The following is an 18,646-nucleotide window of genomic DNA, read 5'->3' on the forward strand; positions in this document are numbered from 1 at the left end:
ATTCTTATCTGTGATTATCCCTTGATAAGTGGCAGGGAAGGAGCTCAAATGCAGGTGTCTGAGTCCACAGCCCAAACTTGCAAGGATGATGGTGAGAATGCTGTGCTAGGGAGGTGTGAGGAAGAAGCTGGTGCCTTTGTCCTAAGTGTCAATCACATGCCTGGACCTGGAATCTGTAGGGCTGCGAAGGGGATTCCCCTTGGTGTGCAAATGGCCCTGTCACCATGAGCCCATTAGTGGCATATGCTCATAATGAGTCAAGTCAGTGGGTGGTATATGAGTCTTCTATCACAGTTGTGACAAATGGTCGCTGTCTGAGTCTGTTCAGACTGCCATAACAAAGTTTCATAGATTGGGTCGCTTATCAACAACAGACATTTATTTCTCACAGTTCTAGAGGCTGGCAAGTCCAAAATCAAGGCACCAACAGAAACAGTGTCTGGCGAGGTCACCTTCTGGTCACAGAAAGCATCTCACTAAGTCCTGAAACAAGCTCCCTCAGGCCTCTTATAAGGCCACTAATCCCAGCCATGAGGACTCTATTCGTGTGACCTAGTCACGTCCCTAAGGCCCTTCTTAATACCATCTCCTTGGGGAATTCAGTTTCAACGTGGGAATTTCAAGGGGACACAAACATTTACACCATAGCAACCACAAACTTGGTTACTTAACACAACACAGAAATTTATTGTCTTACACTTCTGGGGTCAGAAGTCCTAACATCTTTCCCTGCCACTTATTAAGGGATAATCACAGATAACAATGATAACTCCTCCCTTATAGGGCTGCTGTGGAGATTAAATAAGCGATCATGTAAAGTGCCTTCCCCAGTGCCCAGCATGTTCATACATATTCAACAAACATGAGATTTTAATATAATAGTAGTATGACTGTATGCTATCTTAGGACATTTCAAATGCAGATGATTTAGGGGAGAAGAGCCCACAATTTAACCAAGAGAAATTTCATTCCAAAGATCATGGGGAAAATGAGAAGTGGTAATTATTTTCAAGTGGATCATTATGGAGAAATGAACTTTCTGGAAAACTAGGCAGCTGGAGGCTGGATGACTGCTGAGGGACGCCTGGTCATTGCTCCAGATTTTTCTCAGCAGGGCCACATTCCTTTTTTGACTGTCGGGTAGCCCCTTTTTCTTGTCTTTTCTGGCTTCTAGAGGCCTCCTGCACTCCTTGGCTCCTGGCCCCTTCCTTGCAGCCCTCTGACCCCTGCTCCTACTATCACATCATCACCATCTCTGACTGACTCTCTTGCTTCCCTCAAAAGGACCCTTATAATTAGACTGGGCCCCCCAAGATAATCGGCCCACCTCAAGATCCTTAATTTAATCACATCTGCAGAGTCCCTCTGCTATGGAAGATAACACAGTCACAGGTTCTGAGTAATCTGATGTGGGCATCTTTGGGGGCCACTGTTCAGCCACCTGCAGACAGAACCCAAATGTGGAAGTGCTTTCATGAAGGGACCCCACACCCCCGCAACCAGGGAGGAGGCAGACCAGGCACCACACCAGCTGCCCCACACTAAGACCCTCCTTCACCCGCTTAGGCTGCTAGCAAGAGTGGGAAGGACTTTTCTTCACCTTCCCTTCTCTGTGGCCCTCACAGAACGCAAGCACAAGGAAGCTCTTGAGAAAGAGAAGGAGCGTCTCCAAAACATGGATGAGGAAGAATATGATGCCCTGACCGAGGAGGAGAAACTCACATTCAATCAGGGGATTCAGCAGGCGCTCCGGGAGCGGAAGAAGAGGTCAGGGCCTAGGGCTGGCCAGAGCAGAAGCCGTTCGCCCGGGACCGTCCCCACAGAGTGACCAGGACTGGGGTGTGAACCCAAGCCATCTTCTGGGGGGAAGCAGTAGCTGCAGAAAGCCCTGGAAGGTGACCTGCATGGAGCAGAAAGACACATCCCGCCCATCCAGGGTGCTGGCTGCTGTACCATTCAGGGTTTCTCCCACTCTCCTTACTTCCCACTGGAGGGCATTTCAGACCAGGCTGTAATGTCACGGGCGGCCCTGGGAGAGGGGCCACTGGCCTTTGCGCTGCCCTGGGGCCCCTGCTGACCCTCCTGACCAGCGCCCTCAGGTGTGGATTATCAGCCTCTGTGCTCTCTGCCTCGGTGCTTCAGTGTCCACAGCTGGTGATCCAGGATCCACTCTCTTGACCTGGGCATAGTGACTGCTCCCCAAATCTCAGCCCTTCCTCCCCCTGCCTGGGTCCCCTTCTTGGCCTTGGGTGGTGCCGCCCATTCCCCGAGGTCTAACTGCCATGGGATCCTCAGCCTGGGCAGATCCTCGATCCTGGGACCCTGGGCAGGCTCACAAGCCAACACCCTCAGCCACTTTCTGTACCCCTCACCGGGAACCTCACAAAAACCACTCGATCCCAGCATGCCTCCTAGTGCCCAGGATACTTAGGACTATCTCAGAGGGACGGGGACAGTGGATCATGTGTCCTTTCTGCCCTCAGATCTTCAAAGATTGCAGGGATGGGGTGGGGGGTAGTGGTTCTATTGCCTACCTCCTCCCTGGGATTTCAGGCACTGGAGGTACAGAGCCTAGATACCCACCTACTATTTACCCACTTCTCTCCTCTCCTCCAGCTCCACACTTCTCCCACTGACCTGAAACAGCTTTTGCCCTCCCTGCCCCTACAATATGTCCTAATCTTTTTTTTTTTTTTTGAGACGGACTCTCGCTCTGTCATCCAGGCTGGAGTGCCTCCATCACACCTCAAGCGGTGCAATCTCAGTTCACTGCAACCTCCACCTCCTGGGTTCAAGCAATTCTCCTGCCTCACACCACCATGCCCGGCTAATTTTGTTGTATTTTTTGTAAAGACAGGTTTTCGTCATGTTGGCCAGGCTGGTCTCAAACTCCTGGGCTCAAGTGATCCGCCTGCTTCAACCTCCCAATGTGCTGATATTACAGGCGTGAGCCACAGCGCCCAGCCGGGTGTGCCCTAATCTTTCTGCAGCATGGTCCACTATAGAAATGCCCAGTCCTCCAGACTTACAGAAAGCCTTGCTTTGAGATTTTAGAAAAAACTCCTCTTTTTCACCAGGGCTGTTGCTTTCAGGCATTCATCTCATGGTGGACCTGGAAAATGCAAATTTGATTCTCAAAGTGCAGCAACAACTTGTTTGTGTCACACCACACACACACACACACACACACACACACACCCCACATGAAGTAAATGAGTTTGCTTCAGTGGACAGAGAGCCATGGCAACCGGAAACAATTAGGAATTCCTGGATGAAAATAGCTGGGTTAACTATTTTCAGAAGTGCCATTCCTTCACTTGTTTGTGCTTGGTGCTTGGCTTTGGTCCACTCTCCGCTGTCAGCAGCAGGGGCAGGAGCAGCTGAATGACAGGAGAAAGAGAAAGAGGGTGGAGGAGGGGAACACGGCTTTCAGACTATGCACCATGGCTCTAAGCTAGCCACCATAGAGACTGCTTTGAAAATACTGTTTCGGACTGGGCGCAGTGACTCATGCCTGTAATCTCAGCACTTTGGGAGGCCAAGGTAGGAGGATTGCCTGAGGTCAGGAGTTCGAGACCAGCCTGGCCAACATGGCGAAACCCTGTCTCTACTAAAAATACAAAAGTTACCTGGGCATGTTGGTACACACCTGTAATCCCAGCTACTCAGGAGGCTTAGGCAGGAGAATCGCTTGAACCCGGGAGGCAGAGGTTGCAGTGAGCTGATTGCACCACTGCACTCCAGCCTGGGTGACAGAGCAAGACTCTGTCAAAAAAAAAAAAAAAAAAAAAATGTCTTATTGTCTGAACAGCAAACATGTTCAGCTATGGGAGGCAGGCCTCATCTGCACTAATACCAGAACAATCTTTGAAAGTTCCTTTTTTTAAGTGCTAATATCGTGCTTATTTTCAGCCTTTTTCTCACTGTCCTATGAGAGGAGACTGGACTCGAAATACAGATTAATGGAGAATTCCTCCTAGTTGATTTTCAGTGAATCAGAGTCTTGCTGAATGACCATTCAAACATAGATGGGAGTCATTTTTTCTTTCTTTCCTTCTCTTCCTTTCTCCTTTCCTTCCACTTATCCAGCTTACTTTGTTCTTTCTTTTTATGCTCAAGAAAGCTCTGCCCAATGTCCCTCCCCTGGAAGTCCCAGGCAGCGGAGGGGTGAGGCATGGGGGCCCCTGAACTATTTTTTCTCTGCCTGGTTTGATGAAGGGAGCAGGAGAGGCTGGCAAAGGAAATGCAAGAAAAGAAGCTACAGCAGGAGCTGGAGCGACAAAAGGAAGAGGATGAGCTGAAACGGAAGGTCAAAAAAGGAAAGCAGGGACCCATTAAAGAGGAGCCCCCCCCGAAGAAATCTCAAGCAGCAAACAAGCAGGTAACAACCCTCACTTGCTCCTCGCCAGGAGACCGAAGCGGAAGGCAGCCTGGTGCATTCCCCTTCCAGGAAATTAACCTGATCGTGTTGGGATCATGTGGTGGGACAGAAGGCAGGAGGAAAGGGACCAATGCTCGTTGAATGCTGATTGTATGTGAAGTGCTGATCCTGCGTCATACATAATCGTGTCGCCCTGTGAGGTTCAGAGATGGGAAGACACAGATCCAGGACCTCACCCTGTTGGGTCTGGCCACAGCCCTTGCTCCTTCCACCACCCCCTGCAGGACCCAGGATGGTGCCGAATAGGCTAATATTCAAGATATGTTCCCAGGAAGCCCCAAAGCCAATGAGCCCATGTGTCCAATCAGGAGCATACCCTTGGCAACCGTCAAGGAAGATGCTTCGGCATGAGCTTATCCTCACAGGCAAGTGCCAGCAGTTTGTCGGCCTGCCAAGCATAGCAGTCGCCTCCCTGCCCGCTGTGGCACTGGAAGAGCAGAGTGGCTAGAGGAGCCCCCACAGTGGTGATCCTGGCTGAGGGCTGTGACCAGCTGGTGTGGCAGCCACGAGTCCTGAGGGTGAAGCTATAACCCGTCACGGGACAGGGTAAAGACTGGCCCAAGTTGGTGAGTGAAAGACAGTGACAGTGGCTGGGCAGACATAAGGGCAGAGAAATTGGTGTGCAGGGGTCTCAGCCAGGGAGAGCTCAGGAAGGAGCAGGATCTAAGCACACAGAACTAGGCACAGATTTGGGATGCCTGATACTGACCTGAAGGAAATCTATGACATCTCAGGCTGAGAACAAAAGGGGGTCCCTAAGAAAAAATTACCAGGACTGATCCCTGCCTCTCCTAGGTGATTTTGTACATGAAGCCAGGAGGGAGAATTTGAGTACCTGTGTGTTTCAGCCATTATTTTTGCCATTAAACAAAGTCAATTTCTTATGTGGCATAAGTTCAGGATAATCTATGCAGAAGTTATCTTCCCAAGTTTGCTTTTAAAAGACAACATTTCATTCATCATTAAAAGAAAGACTATTTGCAGCACAATTAACCTCAAATTATACCCACTGACTCTATCACTGGTGTCTCCCTCTGGAATCTGTTGAAACTTTTAAGTAGGAGCATGTGGATTTTCCTATTTTACTCTCAGTTCAAGTTGCTGTCACCTGAGCACCACCCCCAGCCCCTGACCCCAGACCCCACTACTAGATTCAGGGCAGGTACTTTTGCATGTGCTTTGTTGACCTTGGATGAGGTGATAAGGACCTTATCACGGTCATCCATTTGGAAAGAGGCTTGTGTATCATTTGAGCTTAGCACAAAACATAATCAATCATGTTCCCTGGGGGGACTTCTTGAGACTCTTGGACTAATGTGGTTGTCTGGTCTGAAAACACTCAAGCTCAAGAAAAACTGCTGAGACTAGATGTGTTCTCAGGAAGTGAAAGAAAATTCCAGAGCGAGTGCCAAGGTGAAAGGGAAGGACTAAAGACCTTCCTGCTTCCTCATCAAAAGGATTGCTCTGTGTCTTAAACCATCAGCACACCGCCCTGCCCTGGCTTCAGCTCTTCTCATAGCCTTTAAAGATGTTCTCAAGAATCACCTACCTTAAAAATGAAAAAAAAAAAAAAAAACTTCCTTCAACCCTGGTGCCCCCAACGAGCACCCCTTTTCTCTCCTTCCCTTCATACTTGTCCCCACTTGCTGGCTTTGCCTCCTCACCCCTCATTCCTGCCTCCCCCTTTCCTACCCTGATTCCTGTCTCCACCACTCCCTCGAATCCAAGGCTCCAGCCTCTCCATTTCTAGATCTAATGGGCATGGGTCAGGCCTTGACTTGCTTGATGTCCTCCTACATGAGCTTCACACTGTAGATCATACCCTCCTTGGATCGCTCTTCTTTCCTAGCATCCTGGTCCACCCTTTCTGGCTTTCCTCCTCCCTGACTTCTTTCTGGACCCGCCTCCACCCATCCTTAGTCACTCTGCAGGTTTCCAGCCTCAACCTTTGTCTCTTCCTGCTCGGTCTAAGGCTGACCCACATCCCATGCATTACTTCATTGCTACCTGATCATACATAATGGGTTGGAGGAAGAGGAGGGGAGTAGGAGAAGCTTGCAAATTCCAAAGCAAAGTGAAGGGCATTCCAGGCAGAGGGACAGCCCAAAAGAGGGAGGAGAGAAAGGCAGGAGCCACATGAAAAAGAGCTAAACCAATGTTTAACAACTAACAGCTACGGTGTACCGAATTCCTGCTATGTGACACTCCCTTCTGGGAACTCTGAATAGATCCCATCACCTTCTACCTCCAATGTCGACAACACCCGCTGAGGGAGACATGATCATCACCATCATTTTGGAGATGAGGAAGCTGCAATGCAGCACAGTTCAGCGATGCACCCAAGGTCACGTGGCCAGAAGGCAGTTGGGGCAGGCCCAATTTGTCCAACTCCAAAGCAGGCACTCTTTTCCCTGGTTCTTGCACTGCCTCCCAAGCCCTTAGACCATCTACGGCTCCCGACACTTCTTCAGGTTGTCCCTCAGACACTGGTAACTCAACACAGCCCACACCAAGCTCATCATCTATTCTGCCTTCCTCCCAGACCTCTTCCTGGCCCTATATTCCTCCCCAACCCTTCTTCTAGCTCCCAGGCCCAATTGCCAGAGTCACCCTGACTCTGCCACTTTTGCACCTTCAATCCCATGACCAACCAGGAGCCCTGTGAGGGAGTCCCCCTCCTAAATCGTTCCCAGACTAGGGCTGTCCTTTCTTCCCCTGTCCCCAGCTGTCTCACCCATCTTTGCTGTGGTACTGTGTAACTACATGGTAGTTCCATCATCACACCCCCTGGTCTTCTGGTTCTGGAAACAGAGTGAAGAAGGGGACACAGTTTGCAGAAACATAAAGTGTATTTTTCTGTTTTTCTTGCTTGTTGCCAAATTAGTTTAATATCCATGGAAGGCAATCATAGTGGAGAGACCAAAAGTGTCTCACTTAGAGCTGAATCTTTGCACACATCCATGCTTATTTCCTTAGGCTACATTTCTAAACATGTCATTCTGGGGTTGAAAGGGGTGTATTTTACCCCCAACCTCACAGGCTATAGGTTTTAGCCTTCCTTTTAATCCTTGCTGATTAGATTCGATGGGTGAACAACTGAATATTTTTATTGCTTGGATTTGCATTTCTTGAATTGTTAGTGAGATTAACCTTAAAAAAAAAACATGCTGGTTGGTCACTGAACTCCTCTTCAGGATTTTATTTAAACATCCCAGCAAGGCCTTCGCTGGCCACTCTGTTTAAAATTGAATAAGACAAAAGCAAAAACGAAACAAACAAACACCAACAAAAAAAAAGCCCACTTCTTAGCCCCTTCCCTGTCTCTTAGCACTCATCACCATCTCACATACCATAGGTTTTTATGTGGTTTTGTCTGCCTACCTGCCCCTGCAAAATATAAGCCTCATGAAGGCTGAGGTTTTTGTCTGTTTTGATCACTTAATGAGTCTCCCACCTGGCGGAAAGGTGCTCAAAAATATTTGTTTTGTGTGTGGATATGTTTTTATTTATTTTTTATTTCTTTATTTTTTGAGACAGAATCTTGCTCTGTCATCCAAACTGGAGTGCAGTGGCTTGATCTTGGCTCACTGCAACCTCTGCTTCCTGGGTTCAAGCGATTCTGCTGCCTCAGCCTCCCGAGTAACTGGGATTATAGGCGCACACCACCACTCCCGGCTAATTTTTATATTTTTAGTAGAGACAGGGTTTCGCCATGTTGGCCAGGCTGGTCTCAAACTCCTGACCTCAGGTGATCCACCCACCTCAGCCTCCCAAAGTGCTGGAATTACAGGTGTGAGCCACTGTGCCTGGCCAATCATTTTTATTTCTTTTGTGGATTGTTTTAATCTTTTTTTTTTTTTTTTAGATACAAGTCTCATTCTGTCACCCAGGCTGGAGTGCAGTGGCACAATCTCAGCTCACTGCAACCTCCACCTCCTGGGTTCAAGCGCTTCTCGTGTCTCAGCTTCCTGAATAGCTGGGATTACAGGCACCCACCACCATGTCCGGCTAATTTTTGTATTTTTAGTAGAGACAGGATTTCACCATGTTGGCCAGATTAGTCTTGAACTCCTAACCTCATGTGATCCATCTACCTTGGCCTCCTAAAGTGCTAGGATTACAGGCATGAGCCACCGCACCTGGCCTGTTTTTACCTTTCTAATCAGAAGATTTCCTTCCATCTAATAGCCTACTGCTCTTTAACTGTTTATCCTATAAAATGAAATCTGCTGGTGATTCTGATTTTCTCTATATCAGCTTTTCAAATCTGAATATGCATGCAAATCACCCAGGAATCCTGTTAATATGCAGAGAGGTTCCAATTCAGTAGGTCTGGGCTGGGGCATGAGACTCTATTTCTAACAAGTCCCAGGTCACATTCATGCTCATGGCTCTCAGGTCACACTCTGAGTAGCAAGGCTCTAAGCAGTTGCCTAGCAGCCAACACTAACGTTAGCAAAACCATAGTCTCAAGTGGATACATTGTCAGGAATCTTTAAACTGCAAGAAATAGAAGACTCAATTCAGGCCATCTGTGGTAGTGTGCACCGATAGTCCCAGCTACTCAGGAGGCTGAGACAGGAGGATTGCATGGGCTCAGGAGTTCGAATCCAGCCTGGACAACACAGCAAGATCCTGTCTTTTTTTTTTTTTTTTTTTAAGGAAGAAAGAAAGACAGAAAACCCAATTCCAAAAATGTTTTAAAAAAATTTTATTTGCTCACATATATGAAAATTCATGGCTTGTTCCTTCCTGAATTCTTATTTCAGATACTGTATTTTTTACTTTTAAAATTTCCGGTTGGTTCTTTTTAAATTTTTCAATTTATCTGCCTGGATTTCCTTCTGCCGTACTGATCATAGTTATAACAGCTGCATATAGTTCTTGTCTGACCGTTCCTCCATCTGAGTCACCTCGGGGTTGGCATAGTTGACTGTCTTTTCCTTTGAGAATTTGTCAGAGTTTCCTGACTCTTCATATGACAAGTAATTTTGTATCACATCCTGCAATTTTTGAATGTTATGTTGCAGACTCTGTATTGTATTATAATTCTCCAAAGAATGTTGATACTTTAGATTTAACAGACAATTAGCTTGGTTGAATCAAGTTTTGGTCTTTTGCATCTGCAGCGGGTCAGTGACTAAGATGTCAGTTCCATTCTTTAAACCTTAATCACAAATTGTTTTCAGTTTGCCCCCCACACACATAGTTCAAGAGTCAGCCAGCCAGAGATTTAGGCTGCTGATACAGAAAATTTGGGGTTCCTCTTCTCTGACTCTCTCTCCTTTCTGGGGTTTCCCCTTCACTCTCTGGAGGCTCTGAATGTTCCAGGACTTCTTTCTGTGGCTCCTCTAGAATGAAGATTGGTGGGCTTTTCTTTTTTTTTTTTTTTTTTTTTTTTGAGACAGAGTTTCACTCAGTCGCCTAGACTGGAATGCAGTGGCGCGATCTTGGCTCACTGCAACCTCCGCCTCCCAGGTTCAAGCCATTCTCCTGCCTCAGCCTCCCAAGCAGCTGGGACTACAGACGTGCACCACCATGCCCGGCTAATTTTTGTATTTTTAGGAGAGACGGAGTTTTGCTATGTTGGCCAGGATGGTGTTGAACTCCTGACCTCAGGTGACCCTCCCACCTCGGCCTCTGAAAGTGCTGGGATGACAGGCGTGCCAGCCCGGTTGGTGGGTTTTTCCATTGTGGTGTGGCCACCAGCCACTACCACTGCCATGACTATCTTCAGTATAAAGCCACAAAAAAAGAGGAAGAGGACTCACTTTATACAACTCTCTTATTCCAAGTTTCAACAGCCCCTTTAAAAACTGCCTAATTTGTTTTTAGTCTCTAGAGCTCTCAGGGAGTTATGTTTCTATTTTATTCAGTCTGTAGCTGTTAAGTATGGGACAGTCAGTTTGCTGGTTGTTCATTCCCACGCAGGAGAACTATAAACCCCCATGCACAGTTCTTTGCCTGCATCTCTTGGCTCACCTGTGCTGTTTCTGGTCTCTGACTGATGCCCTCCACGTGAGAGACCCCGAAAGTTCTGGCCTAGACTCGCCCAGATCCAAACCCAGCTGGAAAGGAGTGCTTCATTAAACACCATATTGGCCACAGTGCTGGCTTTCACTCTCACTGGAGAGTGCCATGTGCCTGTTCTGAACCAGTCCCCTTGGCCAGGAGGATGCCATTCTGTGACTGGTCAGTTCTGAATCATCTGCTTACTCCTGGAAGAAGAGGTATTGCACAGAGCAAGAATCAAGGATGGGAAAATAAAGGGATGTTGGACTAGAAAAAAAAATCACAGAACCAGCTATAATGGGAGACAGGACAGGAAGTGAGAAATACACCTGTCAGTCTGGAAACTCAAAGATTAATCTGTGAAGCTATGAATTTGTCATATATCCTCTGGGCCAAAGTTTCCTTATCTCATCCCTTGATGATCTCTAAGTTCCCTTCCTGCTCCAGTCTTCTCTGTCCTCTTGAAAAGCCTGTTATCTCTTAAAATTTTTGTTTCAAAAATCTAACCAAAAAAGTGCACTTCAACTAAATCTGATTCTGGTTGTTGTTGTTGTTGTTTTGTTTTGTTTTTTCAGTTGGAGTTTCACTCTTGTCGCCCAGGCTGGAGTGCAGTGGCACAATCTCTGCTCACTGCAACCTCTACCTCCCCGGTTCAAGCAATTCTCCTGCCTCAGCCTCCCAAGTAGCTGGGATTACAGGCGTGTACCACCACACCCAGCTAATTTTTGTATTTTTAGTAGAGACAAGGTTTCACCATGTTGGTCAGCCTGGTCTCAAACTCCTGACCTCAGGTGATCCACCTGCCTTGGCCTCCCAAAATGCTGGGATTACAGGCATGAGCCACTGTGCCCAACCAAAATAATCCTGTTTTAAACAAATTAATGATGATTTCTCACTGTAGAAGAAGAAAGCCTTGCATTTGGCCATCGTCCTTGTTTCTTCTCTGAACTTTCCTTTGCTTGCTTCTTTCTTTCTTCTGTCCAAAATCTTCCTTTCTACCCTCCAGCTCAATCTTAAACCCAATTCCATCCCTCTCAACTTGCCTTCCTCCCTCAAATAAGCCCTTGCCAGCCATCATTTCTTACGCCAAATCTATAAAAGCAAATTTCTCCCAAATGTTATTCCTTAAAAAGAAAGTTTACCTTTATGTTTATATTTTGGATCAATGGTTTCTTTTGCATTGGCTGTTATTTACTAACGTACAATTGAACAAAGCCTAGTGGAAATTTGATCCATGTAATCACTTGACTAAATAGTGTGTTAATAGACTAGGAAGAGTCTTATTTTCTTCAACCACCACCTTCAAGTATTTCTGTTGAAGATGCAAGAGTCTTATAATAATTTAACCTCATTTAACCACATTTACCCTCTTTTTTTTTTTTTTTTTTTGAAGCAGGGTCTTACTACGTCACCCAGGCTGGAGTGCTTGGCGTGGACACCACTCACTGCAGCCTTGATCTCTCCCAGGCTCAGGTGATCCTCCCACCTCAGCCTCCCGAGTAGCTGGGACTGCAGGGGTGCACCACCATGTCTGGCTAATTTTTTTGTAGAAATGTGATTTTGCCATGTTGCCCAAGCTGTTCTCAGACTCCTGGGCTCAAGCAATCCACCCGCCTCGGCCTCCCAAAGTGCTACCCTCTTCTAAATTATATGCTAATGTTGTTATGTATTTGAATTCTCACTATATATTTTTAATGCAGAAACATTATTGTTATTAAAACAATCAATTTGCATTTATTTTTACCTAAATGCCCATTTATCAATGTTTATCAATATGCATTTCTCAGCACCCTCCTAAACAATCTTTAACTCCTTTCTACATCTCTTGTATCTGTTTTCTTTTACCTAAAGAACATTCCTGGGTGTTGTGTTTTGTTTTTTTAGGTACAGGTTCTTTGGCAACAAATTACTCAAGTTTTGCTTGTCCAAAATGTCTTTACTTCACCTTGATTTTTAAAGGGCATTTTTTTCTAGGCAGGCCTCTAGGTTGCCAGCCATTTTTCTTCAGCACTTTGATATTATTTTTCTATCTTTGTCTTCCATGTGGCTGTTGAGATGTTGTCTATCAGCATGATTGTGCTCCTTCCGTGTTAGCCGTGATGCAGGGCAGGTGAGCCCCACAGTGGGGCTTAGCCCGGAGGGTTCTTGGCTTTGCCCAGGAAAGTATTCAAGGGCACGCTGGAGGTGGAAGAAAACAGCTTTATTGAAGAGGCAGTGTGACAGTTCTGTGACTGCTCCTGCCCAGCAGGGCTACCCTGTAGGCAAAGAGTAGCAGCTCAGGACAGTTTATAGTCATATTTATACCCACTTTTAATTGCATGCAGATGAAGGGGCAGAATATGCAGAAATTTGTAGGGAAGAGGTCTTTTGGGTCATTGAGTCATGGCCATGAAAGGGGTGGTAACTCCTGAGTGTTGCCATGGCAATGATATATTGACATGGCACACTGGTGGGCGTGTCTGATTGGAAAGCTGTTTCCACCCTCACCCTGTTTTAGCGAGTCCTCAATCTGGTCCAGTGTCTGAGCCCCGCCTCCTACCTCTTTCTGACTCTAACTGCCTTTAAGATGTTTCTCTTTGTCTTTAAGGTCTCAACACCTTCAGGATGTCAGGTCTTCATTCAGTAATTTACTGTGATTTGCCTAGGTGTTGTTTTCTTTGTATTTTATCCTACTTGGGGTTAATAGTGATCCTTGAATATGTGAGTTGGGAACCATTAGCTACTAACTCTTCAGATTTCTTCTCCTCCATTCTTTCTCTCCTCTCCGTCTGGGATTCCAATCATAAATATACTAGGCCTTTTTGCAAACCTTTCACAGTAGTACATGTCTGTTGTGCTTTTTCTGTGTTCTACATACTTTTGTGCTCTCTTTATACTGAATATTTTCTTCTGACATATTGTCTAGTTCGCTGTCTTTTTTTCAGTGAGGTCTAACCTGCTATTCAAACTTCCTTTCAGTTTTTCATTTTGTTTTTGCATTAAAAAGCCATTGGGACTGCTTGGCGGTGCGGCATGCAGTTTGTTTCTGTCTGTCTTCTGCCTTGCTAAGGCCGTAGAGCTGGTGCGTGCGGGTAGCGGGGCACTCCGAGGAGCCGTATGCCGGCAGCGCCATGGTCCACCTCAGTGCTCTCCTCTACAAGTCCTACCATGGGGGCCACTTAACCATCCGCCTTGCCCTGGGTGGCTGCACCAACCGGCCCTTCTACCGCATTGTGGTTGCTCACAACAAGTGTCCCAGGGATGGCCGTTTCGTAGAGCAGCTGGGCTCCTATGATCCATTGCCCAACAGTCATGGAGAAAAAATCGTTGCCCTCAACCTAGACAGGATCTGTCATTGGATTGGCTGCGGGGCCCACCTCACTAAGCCTATGGAAAAGCTTCTGGGTCTTGCTGGCTTTTTCCCTCTGCATCCTATGATGATCACAAATGCTGAGAGACTGCGAAGGAAACAGGCACGTGAAGTCCTCTTAGCTTCTCAGAAAACAGATGCAGAAGCTACAGATACAGAGGCTACAGAAACATAAGTGAGCTGACTTTAGTGAGCATAGCAGTGGGAACAAAGTCAAGGTTCTCTTGAAACACTGCAGAGATCTTAATTTTGTTAGATTTGGAGTTCAATAAATGGAGTATCCTGAGTTGCCCTTTCTCTTCTGGCCTGACCTGCACAGGGCCCATGGAGAGATTTGTTCTTGTGTGACTTAGCACTGGATGTGGGTACTAACTAGCTTTTTTGGACTTTGTCTTGGGATAGACAGTGACTGTGGGAGGATTGGACTTTTGAGTGGGGCTCTGGGTCTCTTGGACAACTTTACAATCTGCTGGCTTCCAAGACATCCTGCTTCAAAACCCCCAGCCAGACTATTCACGGCCTGTTCAAATCTTCATGTTCATCTCGCAAGTGTAAAAACAGTTACCTTTCTTACTGATTTTGTAATTGGAGATTTATATTGTCTTGCTTAATACATATTCTTTTATTCTTTTTTTTTTTTTTTTTTTTTTTTGAGATGGAGTCTCACTTTGTTGCCAGGCTGGAGTGCGGTGGTGCAATCTCAGCTTACTGTAATCTCCGCCTCCTGGGTTCAAGCGATTCTCCTCCCTCACCCTTCCGAGTTGCTGGGGAGCTACAGGTGTGTGCCACCACACCCAGCTAACTTTTTTATTTTTAGTAGAGATGTGGTTTCACCATGTTGGCCAGAATGGTCTTGATCTACTGACCTTGTGATCCGCCCACCTTGGCCTCCCAAAGTGCTGGGATTACTGGCATGAGCCAGCACTCTCGGCCTTAATGCATATTCTTAAATATACAAATGTAAATTTGTTATGAAAATTGCTTTTGGGGTTTAATAACCTATCTTTTAAGAATGAGAAACTGCTGGGCTTAAGGGAGTTCAGAATGAATCAAGATTGAACCATTCAAATGTGGCTGTGATTTCTGCATATATCATAGATGGGATCCTTCTGAGAATACTGGAATAGGGAATTAGGACACCAAGCCAATTCAGCTGTGAACCTTATTCTTGTACTTTTCTTTCTTGCTGATAATTTTATGGAGACAGTTAAGAAACCTGCTCTGTGTTAGGATAAACTGTATACCAATAATTTTGACAACCTGTGATGAGTGATGCATTTTACTTCCTGTATCTTTTCCTTCCTACCTTGATGCCAGTAATTTATAAGGGATCTTACAGTTTGAATGTATTTGAATAACTTCAAAAAATAAAAAAATAAAAAAATAAAAATAAATAAAAAATAAAATAAAAAGCCATTAATTCTTTTCTTACTGTCTCTAGTTCTCTTCAAAATTCTCACTTCTCAATCGTGTTTTAATTCCCTCAGCGGAATAAGTATGTTTTAAAGTCCTTGTCTTATAGAGCCATGCATAGATCCTCAGCAGTCTGGTGTCCTGTCTGTCTTTTGCTCTTGCTTTATGGTCACATGATCTTATCTCTTTAGGTGCCAAGTATTTTTTTAAAGATGGGGGTCTTGCTTGCCCAAGCTGGTCTAGAACTGCTGGCCTCAAGCAATCCTCCCATCCCAGCCTCCCAAAGTGCTGAGATTACAGGCATGAGCCATCATGCCCAACCCAGGTTTTTATCAAGGGCCAGATACTGAACAGAAAAAAAAGTTCTGAGGCTCTGGAAAATGTTGTCTCCCTCCAGAGAGAATTTGGAAAATGTTGTCTCCCTCTAGAGAGAATCACTGTTTGCTGCTGGCAGTCAGCTAGGCTAGGAGCACTAGAAATCTTGATTCAATCAGGATTGAGATCATTTTAAACTGAACTTCAGTCCCTGGGAGGGCGGGGCTATTTCAGGTTGACCTTTTTTTTTTTCTTTTTCCTTTTCTTTTTCCCACTGTTATTTGAAGTACAGGGGTACATGTGCAGGATGTGCAGGTTTGTTACATAGGTAAACATGTGCCACCTTGGTTTGCTGCACAGATCATCCCATCACCTAGATGTTAAGCCCAGCGTTCATTAACTATTCTTCCTGATGCTCTCCTTCCTCCTGCCCCCCAACCTCTGACAGTCCCCAGTGTGTATTGTCCCCCGACCCATGTGTCCATGTGTCCTCATCATTCATCTCCCACTTATAAGGGAGAACACTTATTATTTGGTTTTCTGTTCCTGCGTTAGTTTGCTGAGGATAATGGCCTTCCAGCTCCATCCATGTCTCTCTCTGCAAAGGACAGGTTGACCCTTATTCCTAATATGGAACCTTTCAGAGACCTAACCCAAAGGCCAGGGGATTTACCAGGACCTCCTTTCCTTGGCAGGCCTGGAGTCTAATTTTTGAACCCCAGCCCCATGAGTCATGCTGGCCTGAACTTAGAGAGAAGAGCTAGACCTGGGAATGGAGACAGTGGGCTGCACTGCAGATAGCGGTCACTAGACTGGAATGGACTTTGCATAATATCATCAAAGAGTGACCCAGAAAACGATGGAGCCTACCCAAGGATTTCATCCAGGGGAGGAGAAAATCAGAGCCCACAAAGCAAGTTTAAAAGTGCAGCAAGAAAAAGAATAAAGTTGGTTTCTCTATGCCCAGTGCATTAAATAAATACATATTTTAAAAGCCTGAGGTGCAGCCAGATTCTAAACCCCCATTTGTTCCCAGCAATATCCATTGTATACAATACGTGTGTGGTTTTAATAACTGCAAAAGGACTGTTGTAAGCTTTTTACATGCATTCACACATTTTATCTTCAGGAGTCCTCTGGAGTAGGTATTAATATTGCTATCTCCATTATACAGATGAGGCAGAGAGAGGCCAAGTCCTCTCCCAGGGTCACAGCTACCAAGCAGTGCAGCTGGGATTGGACTACTACACGCTATGGCCTATCCCAGGGCACCTGAGGCAGGTGCAGATGGCTTGCATCTGTTAGTCTTTTCCCCTTGATCCTGCAGAACAGCAGCTCTCAACCAGGAGTACACATCAAAGTCACTCTGCACCTCTTCCAAAATGCACAATGCCAGGACCCAGCCAGATCTCGAACAGAGAAGGACCATGGAATGGATATTTAGATAAAAAACCCCAAGATGATTCCCAGGCACAACCTTAGCATGCAGAGGAGGTGCCCGGGTCCTCAGAGGCCTTCTCAAGAAACAAAATGTCTTTTTGCTCCTCCTCATGCAATTTACTGCCCCGTAAAAAACTGTTTGACGCATCTTTTCTGTGTCATGCCTTCTAGGTTCCTCCATTCACCAAAGTGGATGTCAAGACGGAGACAATTGAAAGGAAAATATCTGTTAGGGAACCAACAGTGTCTGAGAAGGAAGAGCTGAATAAGAAGAAAAGGAACATGGGTGATGTCAGCATGCTTGGGCTTCCTCTTGTCCAGGACCAAGAGGACAGTGAAGGGGATGTCTCAAAGGACCCCGACAAGCAACTGGCCCAGAAGTTTAAAGCCTATGAGTTGACACTGAAGGATGTCCAGAACATCCTCATATACTGGGACCGGAAGCAAGGAGTCCAGCTGCCTCCTGCAGGGATGGAGGAAGCGGCCCATGAGCCTGACAACCAGCGCCAGGTCCCCTCGGGTGGGCGCAGGGGCCGTAAGGACCGGGAGAGGGAGCGCCTGGAGAAGGAGCGCACGGAGAAGGAGCGCCTGGAGAGGGAGAAGGCCGAGCGGGAGCGCCTGGAGAAGCTGCAAGCCCTGGAGGAGCAGAGTGACTGGGAGGGGGAAGGGGAGGAGGACCACGAAGGGAAAAAGGAGAAGGACCTGGGTGTGCCCTTCCTTAACATCCAGACACCAGACTTTGAAGGCTTGAACTGGAAGCAGGCCCTAGAGAGTGACAAGCTTCCCAAAGGAGAGCAGGTAAGGACTCTCCTCCAGGGTGGGGAAGTCACAAGTCAGGCAGCAGGCACTGTGCTAAGATCATCAGGGGTGCTTCTCCCTACCCAAAACCCATATCCCCTCAACTGCATTCATTTCTGATGCCCCCTCGGAATTAAGACAATAATGTCTAAAGGACCTTTCCTACTTGGCAAGAGAAAATTTGTAGGAGATGTCACACATCTAAATTAGTCCATCCAAGCTTATGGAAAGCCACCTGTAACGGTTGATTTTTAATATTGATGATATGGGTGCTACAGAGTGACATGGCAGGTGAGGCTTGGGGTGAAGCAGGAGACCCGTCCACTCCAAAGTCTTCCCACTACCTCCCACAGTGACAGAAATTATCCTATAAGACAGCTCTTCGTTCCTGTAAACAAAAGTATTGTGTATTCAAAAGCCACCTTTGCTTGCAGTTTGGAGGAGAGGCTTATTATAGCCTTTTCTCCAGGGACAGGTTTTTTCTGTAAAGGACGAGAAAGTAAGTATTTTAGGCTACAGGTGATACTGCTTCTATCACAACTGCTCCACTCAGCCTTCGGCGGGTAAAAGTGACCACCAGCAACATGTAACTGAATGGACATGGCCATGTTCCAATTCAAGTTTATTTAGAAAAAGTAGCAGTCCAGATTCAGCCAGGGCACCATAGTTTGCTGCCTTCTGGTTTCGTCCATGACAAACTAGATGCAGCCTTTTTTTTTTTTTTTTTAGATGGAGTCTCGCTCTGTTGCCCAGGCTGGAGTGCAGTAGTGCAATCTCAGCTCACTGCAACCTCCACTTCCCGTGTTCAAGTGATTCTCCTGCCTCAGCCTCCTAAGTAGCTGGAACGATAGGCATGCAGCAGCACACCCAGCTAACTT

General features: G+C 46.4%; 2 protein-coding genes across 2 annotated transcripts in view; both read left to right on the forward strand.

The window, feature by feature from the left end:
• The window catches only part of HYDIN (HYDIN axonemal central pair apparatus protein), a 480,054-nt gene that overhangs the window by 349,253 nt on the left and 112,155 nt on the right, over positions 1 to 18,646 (forward strand). The window contains exons 46-48 of the mRNA XM_007993708.3: positions 1,626 to 1,767; positions 4,219 to 4,381; positions 17,142 to 17,768. Coding sequence (XP_007991899.3) covers positions 1,626 to 1,767; positions 4,219 to 4,381; positions 17,142 to 17,768 — 932 coding nt within the window. The remainder of the gene's footprint in view (positions 1 to 1,625; positions 1,768 to 4,218; positions 4,382 to 17,141; positions 17,769 to 18,646) is intronic.
• Positions 13,492 to 14,088, forward strand: LOC103233166 (small ribosomal subunit protein bS16m). The gene has a single exon (XM_007993700.3). It carries the CDS (start codon positions 13,564 to 13,566, stop codon positions 13,975 to 13,977), a length of 414 nt encoding a protein of 137 aa, XP_007991891.3. The 5' UTR covers positions 13,492 to 13,563; the 3' UTR covers positions 13,978 to 14,088.

Source organism: Chlorocebus sabaeus, chromosome 5, assembly GCF_047675955.1.
Source record: "Chlorocebus sabaeus isolate Y175 chromosome 5, mChlSab1.0.hap1, whole genome shotgun sequence".
NCBI classification, from domain to species: domain Eukaryota; kingdom Metazoa; phylum Chordata; class Mammalia; order Primates; family Cercopithecidae; genus Chlorocebus; species Chlorocebus sabaeus.

Excerpts from the sequence above, each read along its gene's own strand:
- LOC103233166 (XM_007993700.3), top strand. The coding sequence starts at position 13,564 with ATGGTCCACCTCAGTGCTCTCCTCTACAAGTCCTACCATGGGGGCCAC.